The following is a 23,771-nucleotide window of genomic DNA, read 5'->3' on the forward strand; positions in this document are numbered from 1 at the left end:
CCGTAGCCCAATACTAGCAGCATATTGGCCCCCGACCAAGCAAGGGCTCTAATTTCAAACAGCCAGTCGTTGGCCAAGCCTTGTTGCGGATCGACTTTTGGCGCCGGCTGATTTCTCTTCAAACTCTGCTCACTGGTTGTTTCATCACTAGCCAGTCACAGTCTCGAGGACCACCCCCCGCCACTCGATGGCAGTTAGCTTGGACCTGTCGCATGTCGCATGTCCATTTTCTGCTAAATCTTGCGGAAGACGATCTGTAATCTAGTTGTCTGATTCGACCCAGGGATTCGAGGGCATCGCTATGAACACCCCTTGACACCCGTCAACCCTGCCGCCAAACCCCTCAGAATTAAATCAATTATCAACTAGGAGAAATCGGTTACATAGCATGGCACACGGGCCAAAGCCCAGCCTTGCTTGGCTTCTTTACATATTAGTTCCGGTGGCCCTTGTCGCTTGTCTCATACTCTCCACTCTTTATGGAAGAGACGGTTTCTCTTGTTCCTTTCTTCTTTCCTTCGCTTCTTCTTTGTGCTTTATTTTTACAATTGACATTGTTTCATTCTTCACTTTGCCTTTCTTTCTGAGACAATCGTCATTGTGTGACGAAGTTCCATCTTTAGCCCTTTGCAGTGACTGGCTCACCAACATTCCTTTCGTTGCCAGCCGACAACAGCCTTTTTAAGACATATTTCCCTGCTCAGTCCTTTCGTCCGATCTTCTCTGAGCACAATTGCATCGAAAGCCACCGCCAATCGCTATTTTCATGCTGTTTCCTCTGATTTCTATACGTTAGATATAGGCAGGCCCTGCACTCGACATCGACCACCCAACGCAGATCGAGGCTAGGACTCTTCTCCCTTGCTCTTCTTTTTGACCTCATCAAACAACTGGGATTGTTTCGACTGCTGTGTTACGTTTCAACAATATCGACCGAGCAAAGCCTACATTGGCTTTGGTCTCGATATAACTGCCCCTTTTCACTCTTTTTGTAGCGAGCTGGTCTCGCTGAACAGATATTCAAGTCACCCCTGGCTTTAGGACCTGCAGCATTCTAGCGGGACACCATGCAAGTCATTCTGCTCGCCATGTCCCTGGCTGGACTGACCAGCGCAATGGACATCGAGAAGCGTTACGCCAAGAGCTCTTCCGAGATGTACTATGAAGCCGTCAACGACGACTTGGCCCGCTATACAATCCTCGCACTCGGCTGTGCCGCTGCCGCGTACTATATTTGGCACCTTTGGTTCCGCTTCTCGGCGCATCTGCGCCGTCTGTCCAGCTTCAGCGATGATAGACAACGATACTTTGTGTCTGCTCATGATACCTTTTCTTGGGTCAAGGAACACATCATCTATGCAGCTCTGTTCCGCACCCGCCACAACCAGGAAATGCAGCTTTCCTCGGCTATTAACATGGGTACCTTGCCCAGTCGTTTCCATGCATTCCTTGTCACAGGCATCGTCGCCATGAACGTCGCCCTCTGCTGCGTCACCACCCCTTATGGATCCAAGGAAGACACCGTTGCTGGTATCGTGCGTAACCGTACCGGTACCATGGCCACTATCAACATGATCCCTCTGATCATCATGGCAGGCCGTAACAACCCTCTGATTGCCATGCTCCGCGTGCCCTTCGACACATGGAACCTTCTGCACAGATGGCTCGGCCGCATTGTAATCCTTGAGGCTCTCGCTCACGTCTTCGCTTGGGCAATCCCTAAGGGCCAAGAGAAAGGCTGGAAGGTTGTCGCCATGGCTATGACAGGAAGCAGCTTCCTACTCACCGGCCTGGTAGCAGCTATAGCCTCTGCCGCGCTCTTAGTACACTCGCCCTCGCCCATCCGCCACGCTTTCTACGAGACATTCCTGCACCTCCATTTCGCCCTTGCAGCCGTCTTCGTTGGCTTCCTCTGGGTTCACCTGAACGGATTAGCTGCGCAGACCTACCTCCTCGCAGCTATCATCCTCTGGGCACTCGAGCGAGCAACCCGTCTGCTCATCATCCTCTACCGCAACTGCGGCCGCGAATCAACAACTGCAACAATAGAAGCCATGCCCGGCGACGCAATGCGCATTACCCTGCGCGTAGCCCGCCCCTGGACCTTCCGCCCCGGTCAGCACATCTACCTCTATATCCCTTCAGTAGGATGGTGGACCTCGCACCCCTTCTCCGTTGGCTGGAGCGACTCAGAAGACACCATGTCTGACGAAAAGTCCCTCCCACTGAATAGCCAAGACATCCTCAGCGCCCCGCAGAAAGAAACAATCTCCCTCCTCGTCCGCCGCCGCACAGGCATGACCGACAAGCTCTTCCAACGCGCTGCAAATTCCATGGGCACACCCCTGACCGTGCGTGCCTTCGCCGAAGGCCCTTACGGAAACATCCACACTATGGATTCCTACGGCACAGTCATGCTCTTTGCCGGCGGCGTGGGCATAACCCACCACGTCCCCTTCGTCCGCCACCTGGTTGCCGGTTTCGCAGATGGAACCGTCGCCGCGCGCCGCGTGACTCTCGTCTGGATCATCCAGTCCCCTGAACACCTGGAGTGGATCAGGCCGTGGATGACGAAGATCCTGGCTATGGATCGTCGCCGTGAGGTTCTCCGAATTATGTTGTTTGTTACCAGACCTCGTAATACGAAGGAGATTCAAAGTCCTTCGGCTACTGTGCAGATGTTCCCTGGCCGTCCCAATATCGATACCCTCATTGGCATGGAGGTTGAGAATCAGATTGGCGCTATGGGTGTGCTTGTTTGTGGTAACGGTGGGTTGAGTGATGATGTGAGAAAGGTCTGTCGGAGACGACAGGCCAAGTCCAATGTTGATTATGTGGAGGAGAGTTTCACTTGGTAGATATGGATGTACGTATGTGAGACTGGTGTCTCATTTTTCTTTTTGGGATTTGTGTGTATGAGCGTGTTGAGAGGTCGCTGTCTTGTTTTTTTGTGTCCTGTTTGTTTTCGGGGTTTCATCCGTTTGGTCTATATACTGCGGCTTTCGCCTTGGTATATTGCACTCTGTTTCTTTTGTTCCTGCTTCGCAGCTGGCTTTCACTGTATACTTTTTGGTTATTCTCTTCTCTTGGCGGCGACCTATACTGTCTTTTGGACAGTATATTGGGTAGACATCGTGAGGAGCTGCACATATCTCTGCAAATATAAATTACGTGGTGATTCAAACTCTTCTTTGTATCGTGGTATTCAGATAGAGCATAATCACAGTCATGTTAGTTCATGAGTCAACAGAACAATCATCTTCATGATATTATGGAATATGCTTAAATACAATCAACGAACTCATTGAGATACGACAAGTCTCATCCAAAATCAAGCATAAATGCTTATTATCAGACATTGTCATTTCCCTCTTTAACAGCAGCACCCATAGCCTCAGCGTCGGTCTGATACGCCTTGAACTTCCTCGCGGGAACCTCCCTAACAAACATCTCATCTAGTTCAGCATAAGTCCGACCCGCAGTCTCAGGCTGATAGAACCACAAGTAAACCAGACAAATCACAGCAAGACCACCAAAGATGAAGGTAACCTTTGCACCAAGATTTGCCTGATCAGGATTGAAAAGATACGGCAGAACAAACGACCACATCGTATAAAGCGCATTCTGCAATGCCAATCCAATAGCAATAGTCTTGATGCGCAGTCTGGAGGTGGAAACTTCGGCGAGGATGGTATATCCTGCCGATCCAATGGTCATATTGTACCACCAGCAGTAGATCAAGATCAAAGCCACGGTACCCTTGATCGCACCGGCAGAGTTGGGGTTCGAGGTCTCTGCTCCCACAACCGCCAGTCCACCGGTCAACATCAGAATGATGGTCAATATGCCCAAACCATAGAGCATGATGTTTCGACGGCCCAGTCTGTCGATCAAGAAGTAGGACATGATATTGCCCACAAGTGAGCAGACCTGCTGCGCAATTTGAAGTCTGAAACTCATTTCGGTGCTATACCCAGCCAGCTGGATGTAGTATGTCGAGTAGCCGGCGGCGAAAATAATCCCGGACAGAGCCTGGATGCTCAGGGGGAGGATGGAGATGATCGTACGACGCAAATTGGAGTGACGGAAACATTCCAGGTAGGTGACGCCCTCGGTCTCGCGCTTGATGTCCTCAAGAGTCACCTTGATGCTGGCAAGCTTTCTGACTCGCTCTTCTTCACTGTAGCCTAGTTTCTGGAGACTGTTGAGCGCCTTGTCGTCGCGGTTCTTGGATACCAGCCACCAGGGTGACTCTGGCATAAATGATATGAAAGCGAGTGCAATTGCAGCGTAGCCGTACTGGGCTACGAAGACGGCACGGTATGCCCATCGATTCGTATAAGTTCCTGTTGTGTTTGTGATCAGGGCGACGACGAAGGGGCCGATACAGTAAGCCAGAGCCGAGAGACAGGTGAGGGTGCCGCGAAGGGCAAGAGGGGAGATCTATCAAATTGATTAGTATAACCCCAGAAGTAGATGTCACTGTCAGAGACAAACTCACCTCTCCAATATAAGTAATAGGAACAGATGCCAGCGCTCCCAAAGCAAACCCATTCAGGAACTTGCCCCCAAAGAACATCTCATTAGTCGTCGCAACAAACTCCAACGTCACAGCAGCGACAGTAATCACGAGAGATATTCCAATCGTGAGTTTACGCCCAATAGAATCAGCAATCTGACCCGAGCACAGCGCCCCCACGACGGCCGACGCCACGGGCGCGCCACTGAATGCCGACTGCCACTTCGCCTCCAGAACCCAGGCGCCTTCATAGAAATGTCCAAAGTCCTTGCGGAACTCAGGGATTCCCGTAACGTTTCCGGAGGCTTGGTTCTCGAAACTGACCAGCAGGATGCACCATACAGCGTAGACGCACCATGCGAAGGTCCACGGGTATTTTCTCAAGCTCTGCCATTTTCTCAGTTCGTGGTCTTCTTGATTGGCCAGGTGGCCGAGATGTTGATCATCGGTGTCCTCGATTTGGTCGGTGCTGGGTTTTTCCATGGTTGTCTGGAATCAAGGGGTATGGATGGGGTGAGGGTGTAGTGTATATCAAACGAATTCCAGAAATGGAGAACTGGGAGTCAGGCAATGTATTTGATCCCCGATGATCCTTAAACAAGGCGGAGGTGGTGCATTTATTCTTTTCTCCGCATTGGCAAGGATAGGACTATCCCGAGACGGGACCGTATAGCAAGCCGACAAAGCCGGAGTAGAGATTTCAGCCACGCGCTTAACGCATCCGAATTGGGATCCTCGTACTTTCCAGTGACTGACTCCTGATTCCGGGTATAAAAGCCGAGGAGAGACCAGGGGGGAAAGGCAAAGAGAGATCAGATGTGTGGGGGAACCCCAGACGCACCCCGGATTCTGTGTTCGCCCGAGGTTTTGCCGCCGAGAGGGAAATGGGAAGCACTCGGGGGATCTTTCGGCCTTACTTTGAGCAGAGGGGAGATGATGGACTATTGGGATAGACTGGGATAGACTTTTTGGTGGCATGATGATGATTCATCGGTAAAAGATACTATAGGCTCCAGTCGTAGACGCAAACTAGATTCACAACTCATAAGACCTAGCCCTAGCAGACACTGTGACCTTCCCGACAATATCCTGTATAGACCGCCCAACAGCAATATCATAGTCGCCCTGCTTCAGCTCCCATCTTTTAGTGTTGTCGCCGAAATGAGCCAACTGCCGGGCTTTAAATCTAATAGTAACAGTCTGAGTCTCCTGAGGGGCAAGATGGACCTTGGCAAACCCAACCAACTCCTTCACCGGATCCTCACTGGATGCAACCTTTGCTCCAGCATAAACCTGAACAACATCAGCACCGGCCCGAGAGCCAGTGTTGGTGACAGTAGTTGTAATCGTAAAGTCCTCTGCATCATCAGAGGTTGTTACTGTCGGGATTCCATGGCTGAATTGCGTATACGAAAGACCATAGCCGAATGGGAAGAGGACCTGAGAGCGGTGTTCCTCGGATCGGTCATAGTGTCTGTATCCCACGAAGATCCCTTCTTCGTAGGTAACATGAAGGTTTCCGTCGATGTATTCACCGGGGAAATTGCCATGGGCAGGAGCATCTTCGAGTCTGCGCGGGAAGGAGACCGGGAGACGACCAGATGGGTTGACTGCTCCAGTGAGAACGTCTGCAATTGCGTTACCGGCTTCTTGTCCCGGGAACCAGGCTTGTACGACGGCCTTGACATCGTCAAGCCAGGGCATGCTAACAGCTACGCCGGTGCAGTTGACCACGATTGTGTTGGGGCTTGCTGCGCTCACAGCTGCCACGAGGCGGTCCTGGGATCCGTTGCTGGGGAGGTTGAAGCTCATTTGGTCCTGGCCTTCTGTTTCCCATTCGGGTGTGTGGCCGGTGAAGACAATTGCAAGGTCGGAACGTTTTGCGACTTCTACAGCTTCGGAGATGAGATCCTTATTGTGCTCTTTCTCAGTCATGAAGCCGAATCGGAAGCCTAGGTATCCGTCTACGAGAGCGAAACCGCCGCTCTCGGAAGGCTTTAGTGTGATTATCTCTAGGTTGTAAGTCTTTCCAGCTTCAAAGTCCCACTGGACCTCGGGCTCTTTGACTCCACCAAGCAGGAATGCCATTGAGTCGGGGCAGTTTTCTTTTTGTTCGTATACGGTCTTTCCATCGATGAGGATCTTGGAGAGCCCTAATCCTGACATGCCAAGGTAGTGACGACCGCTTTGTGTTGGGGTGAAGCGACCAGATGCCTTCAGGCTACCCCAAGCCTCTTTGACGAAAATCGGCATGTATGTTGGCACATCAGAGTGCTTCGAGGAAGATGGGTTGCCTGATGGTTCTTCGCTAAGGAAAAAGTCCAAGGTCCATCCAGGCTGGCCGTCACGGTCCACAACCATCGTTTCCATCAATGGTAATTGGCGGAATGTGTGGGCGCCCTGAGCATATTCGAAATCAACAGCATCACCGAGTGCAGCACGGAGACCCTCTTCGGGTGTAACACGGTAGTGAGCATTGACAGATGCACTGCCACCACCGTGTATCAAACCCTCTTTAGCGAATCCCAACAGAGCAACCTTTTTGTTGCCAAGCTGCTCCTTATTCAAAGGCAAGATGTTACTGTCATTCTTGAGAAGAACCAGGCCTTGACTGCCAACTGAGCGGATAAGCTTCTGGTGCTCTGGTTTATTAATGGCTTTTTCTTCTGGAATAGTTGGGTCCTCGAAACAGCGAAGTTTGGCCTCGAACTCGAGAACGTTGCGAGCCCGTTCGTTGATGGTCTTTTCTGAGACTCGGCCAGCCTTTACTTCCTCAAGAACAGCCTCAACATTTCGCCACCTGGTGGGACCGGGCATCTCAAGGTCAAGGCCAGCCTCAAGAGATCCAGCAGTCGAGTTCGTGCCGCCCCAGTCACTCATGACAAGACCATTCCATCCCCATTGACCGCGCAAAACATCTTCGAGAAGAAATTTGCTTGAATCGGCATGGTGACCATTGAGAATATTGTACGAAGTCATGACTGCCATGGGGTTGGCTTCTTTAACGGCAATCTCGAATGGCTTGAGATAGATTTCACGAAGAGCCCTTTCGTCAATGTGAGCATTCACTGTGAACCGACAAGTTTCCTGCTCGTTGGCGGCAAAGTGCTTGATTGTGGCTGCGACGCCCTTCTCTTGCAGACCGTTGATATACTGCGCGGCCATTTTACCGGCAAGCAACGGATCTTCAGAGAAAGACTCGAAATTGCGACCACCGAGCGGATGCCGATGAGGGCAGACAGTTGGAGCCAGACTGGATAAGTCATTAGCAGAGCGTTATTTGAATTCGGTTCGGGATCCTCACAGTGCACGAGCTCCCTTGGATTGCGTCTCTTCTGCGAGGGCATTTCCAATGTTCCTAGCAGCTTCCACGTCCCATGTTGCTGCTAGGAGACAAGATGCCGGGAAACAAGCAGCTGTTGGGCCGCCCTTGAAGGTCGCACCTCGCGCTCCATTGGGACCATCGGATACCTGAGGTGTGTCAATCAGTCTGCTAGTTGCGAGTGGGAGTTCATTACTGTACTTTGACTGAGGGGACGCCCTTCTCCGGAATGTCCACTGTCTCCCAGAAATTCTTTCCAGCCAAAAGAGAGACTTTCTCTTCCAATGTTAGCTGGTTTAGAATAGCGCCTATGTCAGGAGTAGCAGTGTATGAACCCATGATTTCGAGGTGAAGGGAGCATGAACAGGAAAGAACCGATCAGGACTGTCAAGATTCTCTCAGCTCGGCAGGATTCCGTCAGCATTCTGTCATCGGGGTCTCCCTGTGGAGAAATCCGTCGGCCCAAACAAGCAGGAATTAGCACGCGAGACAGCCTTGAAGGGGCGGAACACGCGGATATCCGAAGTTCACCCGGATGCCTCCGGCTAAACCTCGGCTCTGAACATCTCCAACATTTCCACAGGTTAAAGTTAAGATGATTGCAGGATTATTCAACTCGGGCATATTTAGCCCGAAAAGGTCACCCGTTCATGACAGGTGTACATGTACTTCAAGAGTCAGTTGAAATCCATTCAGCTCGTCGTTTTCTCACATCAAATGTGAAAGAAGTATACAATGTCGTCACCATCTATAACATCGTTATCCTTTGAGCAACATCCCACGGGCTTGGGGATCGGAGAATCTCAGCCTCGCCTCTCATGGCGATTCACAGCAAATGAACAGACAAGCCAAGACTGGGAGCAAACAGCATACGACATGGAAATCGCCCAACATTACTCGGCGCCAGAAACATATCATGTGAAAAGCCCCAACTCGGTCTTAGTCCCCTGGCCAAGTCAGCCACTCAAGTCTCGAGACATCGTACGCGCTCGAGTTCGGGCATATGGACCAGACTTCACCCCCACCGAATGGTCAGACTGGAGTACCGTGGAATGTGGTTTGCTTCATCGGGAAGATTGGACCGCACGCGCTATCACGAGCAGCAAAAAGCAGTCCAAAGGTCCTTTACGGCCTATCCGCTTCCGACAGACCTTCACTGTCCCTTTCGAAAAGGTGCGGCGGGCTCGTCTTTACATCACTAGTCTGGGGGTGTTCCAGGCGTATATTAATGGTGTGCCGGTTGGTGATCATTGCATGGCTCCTGGTTGGACAAGCTACCACCATAGACTCAACTATGAGGTTTTCAATGTTTCCTCACTTTTGCATAAGAATGAACCAAACACGATTGCTGTTGAGGTTGCCGAAGGCTGGTATGCTACTCGACTGGGATTCCATGGTGGAAGGCGATTCATCTACGGGGATGAAATGGCCCTCATTGTCCAGCTGGAAATCCAATCTGAGAGTGGCGATCAATTGAATATCGCATCTGACTCAAGTTGGAAGAGTCACGGCTCCGCAATTGTCAGTAGTGAGGTCTATGATGGCGAGGTGTATAATGCACTTGATGAACAAGATGGCTGGAACGATTGCTTTTTCACATCAGATTCGACCTGGGAGCCAACTCGAGAGGTGAGCTTCCCAAGTGCTGAGCTCGTGGCTCCCAATGCCCCTCCTGTGAGAGTCACGGAAGTGGTCAGGCCGAATCAGATTATTGTAACACCATCTGGCAAAGTGGTTGTCGATTTTGGGCGGAATTTAGTCGGTCGTGTCCGAGTTTCAAACCTCACAGTCGACCGTGGGGAGAGTGTCACGTTGACTCATGCTGAAGTTCTCGAAAACGGAGAGCTGGGAACTCGTCCTCTTCGTGATGCTAAGTGCAGTGACAAGATCGTCTCAGCAGGCAATGAACTCGATTGGGCCCCCCAGTTCTCATTCCATGGATTTCGCTATGTTCAAGTCGACGGATGGAATCCAGATCACAACAACATCGTTGCTGAAGTAATGCATACTGATCTCACTCGTACTGGCTGGTTCAACTGTTCTCATCCTATGATTAACAAGCTTCACCAAAATGCCACTTCGTCGATGCGTGGGAACTTCCTTTCTATTCCAACCGATTGTCCACAAAGAGATGAGCGTCTAGGCTGGACTGGAGACATCCAAGTGTTTGCCCCTTCTGCTAGCTTCCTCTATAACACATCGGGCATGCTTGGTGATTGGCTGAGGGATCTATCGGCCGAACAACTCCAAACTGCAAATGCAATCCCTCCATTCGTCATTCCAAATGTCATCCCCGAAGAGGCTTGGCCTTCCTTCCCACAGGCAATTTGGGATGATGTGACAATTCTGCTGCCTTGGACCTTATACCAAAACTATGGTGACCTTGAGCTCCTCCGAAGGCAGTACCCTAGTATGACCGGCTGGTTAGATCGAGGAGTCCAGCGCGGACCTGACCGTTTATGGGACGATACTCTCTTCCAACTTGGAGATTGGCTAGATCCCACCGCACCACCAGATCAACCAGGCAACGCGCGAACAGACGGGACACTCGTTGCTGACGCATACCTTGTACACGTCACGAAGATATTAGCCGAGATCAGCTCAATCATCGGCGAAAGTTGCAATGCAGATCGATATGCAACCGAATATCAAAGCCTGAAATCGCGCTTCCAAACAAAATACGTTACCCCCGAGGGCTGGTTAGTAGGCGACACACAAACAGCTCTCAGTCTTGCTTTAGTATTCGATCTAATTGATGACCCTGCAAAAGCGTCAGCAGCAGGTGCGCGTCTAGCGCGGCTGGTTCGAAAGGCCAAATTCCAGGTCTCAACTGGGTTTGCAGGGACACCGGTTATCACGCATGCATTGACCAAAGCCGGATATCCCCAATTAGCATATCGCATGCTTCAAGAGAAGAACTGTCCCTCGTGGTTCTATCCGATCACCATGGGTGCTACCACTATCTGGGAACGGTGGGATAGCATGCTTCCGGATGGATCGATCAACCCTGGTGAAATGACAAGTTTCAATCATTATGCCCTTGGATCAATTATTAATTGGCTGCATCAGACCGTTGCTGGCGTCGGTCCCCTTGAGCCAGGCTGGCGGCATATTCGTATTCAGCCAGTACCCGGTGGTACAGTCACCTCTGCGGAGGCTATTTATGAGACTGCCTATGGGCGGTTGGAGTGTCGATGGAAGATTGGGCACGGTGGTCAGTTTTGTCTTGAAGTGATTGTGCCTCCAAATTCTAGAGCGGGGGTCATCATGCCGAGTCAGATTGGAGAGAAAGAAGATATCAAGTGGATTGGTTCAGGGAAATATTCTTTCTCCAAGACGTTTGATAGTCAGGCTGGTTGGCCTCCGAAGGCACTAGTACCCCCAATGTTTGCACCTGAGGATAGTTTTGTTTGATACGTGCTATATCAGGAAGCCTCCGAACCACAGTATGGAGAGTATAAATTTTGCAACCCTTGTTTTGCCACTATTTCCTTCCACCTAGAAATGCGCGTATAGAACTAGATCGTCGGGTCTGGTTCCTATCTAGGATTAGCTCATTACCTTTATGACTTTTCATTGGCTCGGGATCATATATATGTGGGCTATCTCTATACGCGTATCTGTACCACGATCCATTAAAGACTAAAAAACTAAAAAAAGGATTGTTTCTGTTTCATAGGGAGTGCTTAATGTTTTATAAAGGAATCAATACTTTTCCAGAAGATCAGATCAACCATAAACTCACAACCCTCGACTTCTTCTTAGCGGCACACACACCCTCAACATGAATCAGCTCGTGTCCCGTGGCTATCAATTCTGGGACTATGTGCCCTCAATACCTGCAGCGGTGATCTTCATGCTTATATTTCTGGCTCTTACGGGGCTTCACACATGGAAGATGATTACAGCGCGAACATGGTTCTGTATATCATTCACCATTGGAGGATTTTGTACGTGGGCTTCCTCACTTATTGAATTTTGTCTACACCACAAGGACAATCACTAATTTGACCACTATTACAGTTCAAATCATCGGCTATATAGGCCGCTGTGTTGCACACAACAATACAACAACAATGGGACCTTACATCGTCGCGAGCATCTTCCTTCTTCTCAGCCCAACCCTCTTTGCCGCAACAATCTACATGACCCTCGGTCGTGTAATCCGCCGTGTGCAAGGCGAGCACCTCTCGCCAATCCGAGTATCACGCCTTACGAAAACCTTTGTTTGGGGAGATGTCCTATCTTTCGTCGTCCAAGGCAATTCCTCTTCTTTGTCCATACTGGGATATCCACAATGGGCGAAAGTATGCGTGGTCGGCGGATTGGCAATTCAATTGGTTTCTTTCACGCTGTTCTGGGTGACGGCCATTGTCTTTGCTAGACGGCTTCGTCGATCGCCTACATCTGAATGTGTCAAGCCTGGAGTTCCTTGGAAGCAATCGTTAAATATGCTTTATGCTGTCAGTGGGTTGATTTTGATTCGATCAATTTTCCGGATTGTTGAATATGTTATGGGTAACGATGGGTATCCTCTGATGCATGAGTGGACGCTTTACATTTTTGATAGTGTGCCCATGGCGATCGTGATGGTCATCTTTTTTGTTTGGTATCCTGATCAGTTGAGTCTGGATTACGGTCCTGATAGAGGTATACCGCTTGCGCAAAGCTATACTACGGTTTAATGTGTTTAGGGGGTTGATACTTACCGTGTTTTCTATGTCTATATGGCGTCCTCGATTTTTTTGTGTCCTTCCTTTGAGTACTAGCACATTTGATTCCTTTTATCATAATTATTGATTGTTCTTAGCTGAATCTTGCTCATAAGTGGTGTACATGTGAAAATGAGAATAGGGGGTGAAAGCGGCTATGAGCTTTGTAGCTCGGAATCAATGGGAAACCCACTTTGAAGGCTAATTCCAATAGTAGCTGTCAATATGATCGGATTCTCTATATTGTTAGAAAAGAGTAGAAATAAAAGACCACCTACGTATCCCCCTCCCCCTCCCTTGGGGCATTAATCAACTAGCGGCATTTTAGCGCTTTTTGGGTATTGGAATTTACATCTAAATGAGTCGCATCTTGTCTAGCCCCGATCCTATCATGCCAAAGTAAATTTAGACGTCTCATTGTTTTACTTAATTGCGGTGACATAAACGTATCTAAACCTTGCTTTTGGCATCGTCCTTCATTCCCTGCTGGATCCAAGACCTAGCATCAGCAGCGTGCTTATCCATGGAAGCTTTGTCCTTGATGAGATCCTTAATGGTGTGAGGAGAAGGAACATGGCGACCCTTTTCCATGGCAGGTCGCTGGACAATTCGCTCCTCCCACGCCTTCACATGCGGGAACTCCTCAATATCAATACCAGCCCAGCCAGCAGCAGCAATCCATCCCCAGTGTGTGATATCAGCAATGGAGATGTGATCACCAACAATGAATCCGGACTTTGACTGAGCAAGGTGCTTATCCAATACGCCGTACAGTCGGCGCGACTCATTGACGTAGCGGTTCACACCGTACTCAATGTGTTCTGGCGCATATCGTGAGAAGTGGTTGGCTTGGCCTTGCATTGGGCCTAGACCTGCATTCTGGAAGAATAGCCAGTTGTTCACTTCGTAGTATTCACGGGTGCCCTTGGGGTAAGAGATCTTGTGGTCGTGGTCATATTGTTCTGCTAGATACTGGAGGATGCTGCCAGACTCGAATAGATTGATCTGCTGGCCGTCGCTGAAGGTGTCTGTCAATGCTGGGATACGGCCGTTGGGGTTAATCTTGAGGAACCAGCTGCACGAGTGTTAGAAATTGTACATTATTGCAAGGTGTTACTACACACTCTTCCTTCTGGGTATTCTTGGAGATATCGATCTTCTCGACCTTGTATGGCAAGCTGTAGACAAGTCAGAACTAGTTTCAACGTGGAGATGAAGCTACTATACCCAAGTTCCTCTAGTGCCATGGAGATCTTGATGCCATTGGGGGTCTGGGCCGTGTATAAGGTAATGTTTGGTTGACTCATGGTGACTGATTATTGTAACTCAAAGTGGTGAGGCTCAGAAGAAGCCCGTGAGGGGTTTAAGTACGGCCCTGGAGCTCCCCACATCGCGGATTTATAAGCTCATGGAAACATCCCGAGACACCGGAGCTTGTTGAATAATCGACTTATTTGCATTTATAAGGTCATACAGTATTTATAATGAGATGAGCTTGCATAGAACAATCCCCTACTCTGGACATAAAACAATGATCTGACAGGGTCGGAGTTATAAGCTGTAACGCAGGTGACTTGAAGAAGTTCTAGATAGCCCTTGGAGAACGTGAAATTCATCATCTCACTTCTAGTTTTCCTCATAGAATGCGCGTTTTAAAGTGAGAAGAAGTTGTGCTCCAAAACTTTGCTGGCAAAGCATCAATCAGTCTTATGTCAAATAAGTCTTGCTCTGGCTCTGAATCCACAGCAGAAAGTGACTGTTAGAGCGGTGAGTAAGGCTGTATATCCTCGGAATCCTCGGCGGTGAACTTGACACCGCCCAGCATCTGCCATCACGTGGACGGCCACTTTTACAAGACCGAAAGAAGTCTCCTTGGACTTCCTATCTTCGCATCACTAATCCTACATTTTCTTATCAAGACAGTCATGGCTTGGCGCAATCAAGGCATCACTGGCTCCAACAATATCCCGCTGGGGAAGCGGCGCATGGGGGCTGATGACGAAGAGGAGGACTCGCGCACTGCGACCCCTTCGTTTGACGGCCCTAAGCGCGGTCGCAGCCCTGTTCGTGGTAAGTTTACCCCATTTGCATTCTCGAAAGCGCATATATACTCATACTTCGTTCTTTAGCGGATCCTCCTCTGGCCGCTGATGGCTCCAAGAGGCGCAAGAAGCGCAATCGCTGGGGTGACCAGCAAGAGAACAAGGCTGCTGGCCTGATGGGCCTGCCTACCATGATTATGGCAAACTTCACTAGCGAGCAGCTGGAGGCCTACACGCTTCACCTTCGTATTGAGGAGATCAGCCAGAAGCTTCGGATTAACGATGTGGTCCCGGCTGATGGTGACAGGTATGTTTTTTATCCTACATCCTTGCCAATTCTCTAACCTCTATTGCAGATCTCCTTCGCCCCCTCCCCAGTACGACAACTTCGGTAGACGTGTAAACACTCGTGAATACCGCTACCGCAAGCGACTCGAGGATGAGCGTCACAAGCTGGTCGAGAAGGCCATGAAGACCATTCCTAACTACAACCCGCCCTCTGACTACAGACGCCCGACCAAGACCCAAGAGAAGGTCTACGTTCCAGTGAATGACTATCCAGAAATTAACTTCAGTATGATAACTAACCCTCTAACTCCTAACCATCCTTCCATCGTGTCTGTCATGAGTCCCTGCTCGACTCGAGTTGACATGACATATCTCTTTGAATGTCCTCAACTCGTTTCTTGCTAAACCTTGGTGCTTGATGCTGCACATTGATTTAAAAATTACCTGATCACTAACACTCAGCTTTCTTTGCTACCTTTCTACAGTTGGCTTACTCATAGGACCTCGTGGAAACACCTTGAAGAAGATGGAAACCGAGTCTGGTGCCAAAATTGCCATTCGAGGCAAAGGTTCCGTCAAGGAAGGAAAGGGCCGATCTGATGCTGCTCACGGTAGCAACCAGGAAGAAGATCTACACTGCCTGATCATGGCCGATACCGAAGAAAAGGTCAACAAGGCTAAGAAGCTTGTGCACAATGTCATTGAAACAGTGAGTCCTTTCCATTCTGTCATTTAATTTCGATATTGATTTCTTTGTTAGGCTGCCTCCATCCCCGAAGGCCAGAACGAGCTGAAACGCAACCAACTGCGTGAGCTTGCTGCTCTGAACGGTACTCTTCGAGACGACGAGAACCAGGCTTGCCAGAACTGTAAGTTGAATCTACATGGGCTCTCTTTCACACATGATATTAACCATAATATAGGTGGTCAAATCGGACACCGCAAGTACGACTGCCCTGAGCAGCGTAACTTCACTGCCAACATCATTTGTCGTGTTTGTGGCAACGCAGGCCACATGGCTCGTGATTGTCCTGACCGCCAGCGCGGCAGTGACTGGCGCAACGGCCCTGGCACGGACAGACGTGGCGCTCCCCGTGTCGGTGGCACTGGCGATGCTGTGGACCGTGAGATGGAGGTAAGTTTTTTTTCGATCCTCTACTATATCACGTATGGTACTGACATTATCCCTAGCAACTCATGAACGAACTCTCTGGTGGTGCAGGTGGTGGCGAGTTCCAGCCTCGTCGCATTGAAGCTGGTCCCGAACAGGGTGGCTACCCTGACGATCGCGATGCGAAGCCCTGGCAGCAGCGTGGACCCCCCGCCCAGAGTGATGTGGCTCCCTGGCAACAAAGAGGCCGCGACAGCCGCCGCGACGATTACGGCGGATCCCGTGGCGACTATGGCTCTCGCGACGATTATGGAGGTCAGAGCCAGGGTGCCCCTGCACCTTGGGCACAGAACCGCGACTATGGGTACCAAGCTCAGGGTGGATATGCTGCTCCTGGTACTGCTCCCGCGGCGGCCAACCCTTGGCAGCAGCCGGCGCCTCCTGGAGGCCAGCCTGCCTACGGATACGGCGGATACGGTTCTTATCCCGCTGCTCCTCCTGGTATGGGAGCTCCTGGTGCTGCTGCCCCTGGTATGAGCGCTCCCCCACCTCCTCCTGGAATGGCTCCCATGTACTATGGAGCTGCTGGCAGCCCTCCACCCCCGCCGCCTCCTGGTGACGCTCCACCACCTCCTCCGCCCAGTGACCAGCCTCCCCCACCTCCTCCCCCCGCTTGAGCAAGTCCCGATGCTCTATGTACTTGCGCCATAGTCGTTCACATGATTCACAAAAAAAAAACGCAATTCAAGTAATACGATTGGACTGAAATGCCCGCTGCTTCTTGCAATTAAGGAGCCACCAAAACAGCTATTGATACTTGGCTATTTTTACCTCAGTTGACTAATTCTTCTAATTTATCACAAGTACTGCTTCATATAGTTATTTTTCCGTACAAAGTCGTCTAAGAAGTAGCCTGTCACCGTTGAACATAACGAGTCCCAAGTAGAACAAGACAGCTGCCCCAGGCCCCACTCTTGGCCTTGGCTTCATCAGCTCCCAGTCTTTTTCTCCGCAAAATCAATTACACCTCGATTGCGCTTTAAGTTTCGCCTTGAAATATTCCACGGCTTCGGTGCTGACTACCCACATGCCGCTCGCATTGACCTATTAATTTCATCAAAACATTGCATATGCAAGGATCCTCGCACGGAGACTTCTCTCTGCCCGGGCCAAACATGCACACTTCCGCCTCCGCCCAGCGGAAACCTTCCTGGCAGTCCCAGCGTCTATCCTCTGTGCGCTCAATACGGTCCGGAAGATCAAACCACGCATCAGCGCGCGAATTCGCCCAGACGGCGGAGGAACAGCAGCATGCGGTACCAGAGGACTCGCAGCGCCATACATCGACTGCAACTTCGGCGCACTCAGCCAAGTCGAAATGGTGGCATGTCCATTTGTTCCGGGGTATGGTCAATGATTTGAAGCGCCGCGCACCGTATTATTGGAGTGATTGGACTGATGCGTGGGATTATCGCGTTATCCCTGCGACGGTTTATATGTATTTTGCTAAGTATGGTCTTCTCTGCTTTTTTCAATGCATTGTGAGTTATTTGATTGCTTACGCTCTTGTGTAGCATTTTACCTGCTTTGGCTTTCTCTTTGGATATGTTTGAGAAGACGAGTCAGAGCTATGGGGTAAATGAGGTCCTACTTGCGTCTGTTCTTGGGGCTATTGTTTTCTCCCTGTTTGCAGCGCAGCCGTTGGTTATTGTGGGTGTCACTGGTGAGTTTGTTTTCTTCTTTTAATCGAAGTACTACGGCCTGAAGCTGACGGGTTTTAGGCCCCATCACTGTGTTCAACTATACTGTTTACGACATCATTGCCCCCCGAGGAACTCCTTATCTCGCTTTTATGTGTTGGATTGGCATGTGAGTTCAACCATCATGTTCTCACTCAAGGCCCAGCTTAGCTGACATGCAACCTAGTTGGTCGTTGATTATGCACTGGATTCTGGCTATCACCAATTCCTGCAACGCATTGACCTACGTCACCCGATTTTCGTGCGACATCTTTGGCTTTTACGTTGCTTGTATCTATCTCCAGAAAGGTATCCAAGTCCTCACCAGGCAATGGGGCTCTGTAGGAGAAACATCTGCATACCTGGCCATCATGGTCGCACTACTCGTCTTGATGAGTGCATGGATATGTGGAGAATTGGGCAACAGCAATCTGTTCAAGCGATTCATTCGGAAGTTCCTGGAGGACTATGGCACCCCTCTGACCATCATCTTCTTCACTGGCTTCATTCATATTGGCCACATGAGAGACGTTGACGTAGCTACGCTTCCTACCAGCAAGGCCTTTTTCCCTACTCTCGATCGTTCATGGCTGGTGCGATTCTGGGATATCGACGTTGGTGATATTTTCCTCGCTATTCCATTCGCAGTGCTTCTTACTATTCTCTTCTACTTCGATCACAATGGTATGCCCTATCAATCCATCCTCGTATCTGCAATGGCTAATTTGATCACAGTCTCTTCTCTCATTGCCCAAGGAACTGAGTTCCCTCTGAGAAAGCCAGCCGGCTTCCATTGGGATCTCTGGCTTCTCGGCCTCACAACATTCGTAGCTGGTCTGCTGGGAATTCCTTTCCCGAACGGTCTAATCCCGCAAGCACCTTTCCACACAGCCGCTCTATGCGTCACCCGCCAAGTCGCAGACGAAGACGACACAAACAAAGGCAAAGCAATCCGGATAACAGATCACGTCGTCGAGCAACGAGTCAGTAATTTTGCTCAGGGGCTTTTGACTCTAGGCACAATGACCGGTCCATTACTCATCGTCCTTCACCTGATTCCGCAGGGCGTCATGGCTGGTCTCTTCTTCGTCATGGGAGTCCAAGCTCTGCAGGGCAACGGCATTACACAGAAATTGATATTCCTCGCCCAAGACAAGAAGTTCACACCTGCTTCAAATCCTCTTAAGCGGATTGAGCGCCGTGTAGCGATCTGGGCTTTCGTCCTTCTTGAATTGGTCGGCTTTGGTGCTACTTTCGCTATCACCCAAACTATCGCTGCCATCGGGTTTCCTGTTATCATTCTGCTCCTCATCCCTGTTCGGTCGTTCCTTTTGCCTAAGTGGTTTACTCGGGAAGAGCTTGCTGCCCTCGACGGTCCCACTGCTAGTCCGTTTACTATGGAAAGCGTGGGCGGTACTCATGGTCTTGAAGATGATTCCAATGAGGCGGTGGCTAGTGGAGCAAATGGGTCTTCTAGTGGAGGTGACGGAATCTTGGGAAGCCGTCACTCGACGTCTTCTGACTCGGCTGTTGAGGATAATGATTTGGAGCGTGGAGAGGCGTATGAGCTTCCCACTCGAATTTCGCGTCGGAGAAGCACTACTACCAGGGATGACTGAATGTTTCTTTTACAGTCGAACTAGAACAAAAGTGAAAATTCAGTAATCAACTCTGCTGGCTTCAAACCGGTTGGAAATCAATAATATATCAGTTCAAAATATGATCCAGTTCAAAATAATCAAGATCTATAGATGCACGTGACGCAGGCAGATCTTCACGGTCTCCACCGCTTATTGGAGATAACTTTTCTGCCACAAAATTATTTTGCCTATCGACGAGTCACAAACAACGATGGCAGCCCCGATCGAGGAACAGCTTCAGTCCGAGGACTCGTATGCATCCGATAACGTCGACATGGAACAAGCCGATGTCGAAGCCCGCGCGCCAAAGCGTCGTCGTCTCTCAACGTCCTCAAACGCCTCAAACGACTCGTATGTCGCACCTGCACCGCTTCCCTCTGTCTCCCGTATTAAGAAGAAGGGCGAGGTCGACCCAAACGCTGAACCTGAAGAGGAGGAACCGGTTACTATTGCCGATGCGATTGCGCTCGGTCGAGAGAGTGAAGTGTCTACTTTTGCTGCTTTGGATGTTGCCCCATGGCTTGTTAGCTCGTTGAAAAATATGGCTATCAAGCGGCCTACTGCTATTCAGAAGGCGTGTATTCCTGAGATTCTCAAGGGGAGGGATTGCATTGGTGGCAGTCGAACTGGATCCGGAAAGACTATGGCTTTTGCGGTTCCCATCATGCAACAATGGGCGAAGAATCCCTTTGGAATCTTCGCGTTGGTGCTTACCCCTACTCGGTATGTTTCGCTATCCTGAACCCAATCTTTGAGACTGTATACAAATGCTGACGTTCTATAGTGAGCTTGCGCTCCAGATCTTTGAACAATTCAAGGCTGTCTCCGCCCCGCAAAGTATGAAGCCCATCCTCATCACCGGAGGCACCGACATGCGGCAGCAAGCCATCGCGCTCGCAAACCGACCTCACGTCGTGATTTCCACCCCAGGTCGACTGGCAGACCACATCAAAACATCCGGCGAAGACACAATCGCCGGACTCCGGCGCGTGAAAATGGTCGTGCTTGACGAAGCAGACAGACTCCTTGCCAGCGGAAAGGGAAGCCAGCTCCCAGACGTAGAAACCTGCCTAGCAGCACTCCCCCCAACAACCGACCGCCAAACCCTCCTCTTCACAGCAACGATGACAGCCGAAGTGCGCCTATTAAAGGACATGCCACCAGCCGGCGACAAGCCCCCAATCTTCGCCACGGAAATCGGCACCGAAAACCAAGGCAAAATCCCCCCAACCCTCAAACAATCCTACCTGAAGGTCCCGATGACGCACCGCGAAGCCTTCCTCCACGTCCTCCTCTCCACAGAAGAAAACATCTCCAAACCCGTCATCGTCTTCTGCAATCACACCAACACATGCGATGTCTTAGAGCGTACCCTCCGCCGCCTCGGTCACCGCGTCACCTCCTTGCACAGTATCCTCCCCCAGTCTGAGCGGACAGCCAACCTGGGCCGGTTCCGCGCGACTGCCGCGCGTGTCCTCGTCGCTACGGACGTTGCATCTCGTGGTCTCGATATCCCCGCTGTAAGCCTCGTTGTCAACTTTGACGTGCCGCGCAACCCGGATGACTACGTCCACCGTGTTGGTCGTACGGCTCGTGCGGGCCGGAGTGGTGAGGCGGTTACGCTTGTTGGGCAGCGTGATGTCGAGCTTGTGCTTGCTATTGAGGCGCGCGTTGGGCGTCCGATGGTTGAGTGGGAGGAGGAGGGTGTCAGTATTGAGAGCCGAGTTGTTCGGACTGGGGTCCTCAAGGACGTTGGGTCTGCTAAGCGTGAGGCTGCTGGTGAGATTGACGAGGGCCGTGATATTCTGGGTCGGAAGAGGAATAAGCTTAAGAAGGTCCGTTGAGGGTTTGCTGAAGCTCAAAAACTGTCTTAAGACTTAGACTTGGACTTAATTTGGATATCAATCTTGCATCAATTGATTTATTTAGCGGTCTGGTTTTATTCTTCCGTCATCTTGCATGACCACGTTCATCTTATCGTGTCGATCTGATAATCGACATTCCTTGCTGAAACACAACGTGGCATGTCTCATTGCATTGTGTACTAGACCGGGCAATGGTGTATACAGTATATGGTATCATTGATTGCAGTGCATAGACTGATTATTCTAAGAATACTGCATTTCCAAAATGGAAAAGAAAAACCTCCTCCCCGCTATAATATCAAGGCTCGGCGCTATAGCAGCCAAGTCTTGATATACTGGCTGCATGGCCCTGTACATTGTCATTCCACAGTTCCGAAGGAGCCTCGGGTTGCTTGTGTATAACGCCAACTGATTTCGTTTGGATCGACTATCTGCGGCGAGCATCCATCAACGCTCTCAGATGATTATATCATCCGGTCCAAGAATCCGAACTGTGATTCCGATCCGTCGTGCTCATCAGCTTGAGCAGCCCATCGACAGCATCACCCCGCTGTGACGGCGTCATGACATTCTCAATCCCAAGCTCCGCTCTCGGTCCCATGCTCGACTCCCGCTCCCTCTCACGACGAATCACCGTAGCAGGAGGACTACTCAGCTGCATCGGTGAGCCAAGGGCATTGGGGGGAGTATGTTGGCCATGACTCTTAGCGCGGTGTTGGGGAACGCTCGAAGACAAAAGTGACGGTCGAGCTGGGAGATCCGGCGTATCATGTGAAGGAGTCGAACTGAATCCAGAAGAAGCAACTCTGGGTGTCTTCATTTGAGACGATGTGAACTGTTTGCGGGATGAGAGTGGGGGTGTGGAAAGGACGGAGAGGGAAAGGCGCGGGCATTTCCGACTATGGGCTTCTAGCTCGGAGACGCGTCGGTCGAATTGGTGGTCTGTCACATTGCGCATTGCACTTTGTAGTCTGTTTCGTAGGAGGCTTGCTTTCTGGGCCAATTGTTAGATCTGCACGTGGATTGCGGGTGGTTCTGCTTTTTGCATACTTCTTGGATGAACATTTTGCGCGCGTCTGGGTCTTCGGGGACGTTACGCGTTTCTTCCTCGGGGGTATGAGGCATGACAGGTGCTTGGTATGTTTCCATTTGGTCTTGTGTCTGGTCACGTTCGGGTTGGGAGTTTTGTGGTGTTTGGATGTCCATCGCGTCGGGTGTTTTTCTGAGCTGTTCGGCGCGTTATATGGTTAGCTTGAGGCTGATCGTTCCGGAGATTTCTGCTGTGCATCTGCATTTCAGCGCTTACCTGGCATTGCATATCCTCCTGGGCAGCGGAGGGGGCGCGCTGCGGAGAGAACCCCCGTGCATGCACGTGTCCGATGTTCTCTCCGGCCTCGTCCACTTGGTCTCTTGTCCGTTTTTGGCCTGCAAATATGGGAGAGGGGAGGAGCTTCTTGGGAGACAGCATTGTTGACATTCGTTTCACGGGTGTTCCTGTGACTGGGAATGACTGTTTGGCCTGTGGCGCGGGGGAGAGACACGCGTTGGAGTCTTTTTCACCCAGGATCCGCCGGCCGTCCTTGACAGGACTATATTGTGCAGTTGTGTTCATCGTGGAGGTTTTGACTTAGGGTTCAGGGTTGAGGGTGGAGGGTGGAGGTTTGAGGAGATAGGTGTGAGGCGAGAGAGAAGAGTGGTCCACGGGGTTGGGCGTCCGAGATTGGCTCTGCGGAGGAACGTATCGTGATATGCAAGTATACCAGGCAATTGGAATGCGAACCAGATATGCAAAGAGAAGGTGAAGAGAGAGAGAAATGTTCAAGAAGAAAAACGGGCGCGTCGATCGCGTATAGTCCCCGATACCTTACTAGCTTGTATAGAGCACGGACTTGGTACCCACCAGCACGCGTTGGTTATGTTGGAGTGTTCACCTCTCAATTCTTCAATTCTTAGGGTATTTTATGCTGGCCTATTTGCTCGTATGTCTATTATATGATATGTGATGTCCATCCTAAGGAGTGTGTGGTGTACGTGACAATTTACCAGTGCTAATCGCCTGAGAACCAAGACCACATTCGGCCTTGCAGAGCCAATTCCATGCCCTTGCTAGGCCCAATGCCTCATTGCCTATTAGGGGCTGTTTTGAAATGTTTACTCAGATACGCAATTAGGCGAATACCCTCAAGCCCCGCGTCCTGGGGCGCGTCCAGTGTCTCCATCGTGTCTGGCGGGTCCACAGGGGCCAATTCCCCATAAGTGGGCTATTCAATTGAATCGCGTGAGATTCCAGTTGGTGGGCGTGTCGTTTCAATTAAAAGACACAAATCAGACTGTATCGTGGATCACTGTCAGGCAAATTCGAGGATCCCAAGCAGACCCAAGATTATATGTTACGGAAATTGACTGATCTGAGGCCAGTATTCCTAGTGAGACAATATATTACCATTTTTAACAGTTCAATTTATCCTCCTAGTGCATATATTCTGTCCCAAGTATATGGAAACCAGATTCTCCACGCTGTTATTGAATCGTC

At 50.4% G+C, this 23,771-nt stretch overlaps 10 protein-coding genes across 10 annotated transcripts; 6 read left to right on the forward strand and 4 right to left on the reverse strand.

The window, feature by feature from the left end:
* Window positions 1–1,067: 1,067 nt before the first annotated feature.
* Window positions 1,068–2,858, forward strand: N7511_010864 (ferric reductase family protein; the record flags this gene model as incomplete). The annotated part of the gene is made up of 1 exon (XM_057133241.1): window positions 1,068–2,858. One exon carries the CDS (start codon window positions 1,068–1,070, stop codon window positions 2,856–2,858), a length of 1,791 nt encoding a protein of 596 aa, XP_056981229.1.
* A 493-nt stretch (window positions 2,859–3,351) lies between these two features.
* Window positions 3,352–5,002, reverse strand: N7511_010865 (uncharacterized protein; the record flags this gene model as incomplete). The annotated part of the gene is made up of 2 exons (XM_057133242.1): window positions 3,352–4,443; window positions 4,502–5,002. 2 exons carry the CDS (start codon window positions 5,000–5,002, stop codon window positions 3,352–3,354), a joined length of 1,593 nt encoding a protein of 530 aa, XP_056981230.1.
* A 552-nt stretch (window positions 5,003–5,554) lies between these two features.
* N7511_010866 (beta-glucosidase) lies at window positions 5,555–8,180 on the reverse strand (the record flags this gene model as incomplete). Its single annotated transcript, XM_057133243.1, has 3 exons — window positions 5,555–7,772; window positions 7,824–7,990; window positions 8,043–8,180. The coding sequence occupies 3 exons, from the start codon at window positions 8,178–8,180 to the stop codon at window positions 5,555–5,557; spliced, it is 2,523 nt and encodes an 840-aa protein (XP_056981231.1).
* A 396-nt stretch (window positions 8,181–8,576) lies between these two features.
* N7511_010867 (glycoside hydrolase family 78 protein) lies at window positions 8,577–11,255 on the forward strand (the record flags this gene model as incomplete). The annotated part of the gene is made up of 1 exon (XM_057133244.1): window positions 8,577–11,255. One exon carries the CDS (start codon window positions 8,577–8,579, stop codon window positions 11,253–11,255), a length of 2,679 nt encoding a protein of 892 aa, XP_056981232.1.
* A 370-nt stretch (window positions 11,256–11,625) lies between these two features.
* Window positions 11,626–12,526, forward strand: N7511_010868 (RTA1 domain-containing protein; the record flags this gene model as incomplete). The annotated part of the gene is made up of 2 exons (XM_057133245.1): window positions 11,626–11,791; window positions 11,865–12,526. The coding sequence occupies 2 exons, from the start codon at window positions 11,626–11,628 to the stop codon at window positions 12,524–12,526; spliced, it is 828 nt and encodes a 275-aa protein (XP_056981233.1).
* A 477-nt stretch (window positions 12,527–13,003) lies between these two features.
* Window positions 13,004–13,860, reverse strand: N7511_010869 (glutathione S-transferase family protein; the record flags this gene model as incomplete). Its single annotated transcript, XM_057133246.1, has 3 exons — window positions 13,004–13,628; window positions 13,678–13,731; window positions 13,781–13,860. 3 exons carry the CDS (start codon window positions 13,858–13,860, stop codon window positions 13,004–13,006), a joined length of 759 nt encoding a protein of 252 aa, XP_056981234.1.
* A 618-nt stretch (window positions 13,861–14,478) lies between these two features.
* bbp (putative zinc knuckle transcription factor/splicing factor MSL5/ZFM1) lies at window positions 14,479–16,671 on the forward strand (the record flags this gene model as incomplete). The annotated part of the gene is made up of 7 exons (XM_057133247.1): window positions 14,479–14,623; window positions 14,683–14,902; window positions 14,952–15,169; window positions 15,369–15,592; window positions 15,644–15,752; window positions 15,807–16,018; window positions 16,075–16,671. The coding sequence occupies 7 exons, from the start codon at window positions 14,479–14,481 to the stop codon at window positions 16,669–16,671; spliced, it is 1,725 nt and encodes a 574-aa protein (XP_056981235.1).
* Window positions 16,672–17,124: 453 nt separating this feature from the next.
* On the forward strand, window positions 17,125–19,352 carry N7511_010871 (anion exchange family protein; the record flags this gene model as incomplete). Its single annotated transcript, XM_057133248.1, has 5 exons — window positions 17,125–17,504; window positions 17,569–17,717; window positions 17,776–17,863; window positions 17,921–18,417; window positions 18,469–19,352. 5 exons carry the CDS (start codon window positions 17,125–17,127, stop codon window positions 19,350–19,352), a joined length of 1,998 nt encoding a protein of 665 aa, XP_056981236.1.
* Window positions 19,353–19,584: 232 nt separating this feature from the next.
* dbp8 (ATP-dependent RNA helicase DBP8) lies at window positions 19,585–21,217 on the forward strand (the record flags this gene model as incomplete). Its single annotated transcript, XM_057133249.1, has 2 exons — window positions 19,585–20,096; window positions 20,158–21,217. 2 exons carry the CDS (start codon window positions 19,585–19,587, stop codon window positions 21,215–21,217), a joined length of 1,572 nt encoding a protein of 523 aa, XP_056981237.1.
* Window positions 21,218–21,707: 490 nt separating this feature from the next.
* On the reverse strand, window positions 21,708–22,850 carry N7511_010873 (uncharacterized protein; the record flags this gene model as incomplete). The annotated part of the gene is made up of 3 exons (XM_057133250.1): window positions 21,708–22,232; window positions 22,289–22,465; window positions 22,545–22,850. The coding sequence occupies 3 exons, from the start codon at window positions 22,848–22,850 to the stop codon at window positions 21,708–21,710; spliced, it is 1,008 nt and encodes a 335-aa protein (XP_056981238.1).
* Between the last annotated feature and the right edge of the window lie 921 nt (window positions 22,851–23,771).

Source organism: Penicillium nucicola, assembly GCF_028828085.1.
Source record: "Penicillium nucicola strain IBT 29836 chromosome Unknown utg000010l, whole genome shotgun sequence".
Classification (NCBI taxonomy): domain Eukaryota; kingdom Fungi; phylum Ascomycota; class Eurotiomycetes; order Eurotiales; family Aspergillaceae; genus Penicillium; species Penicillium nucicola.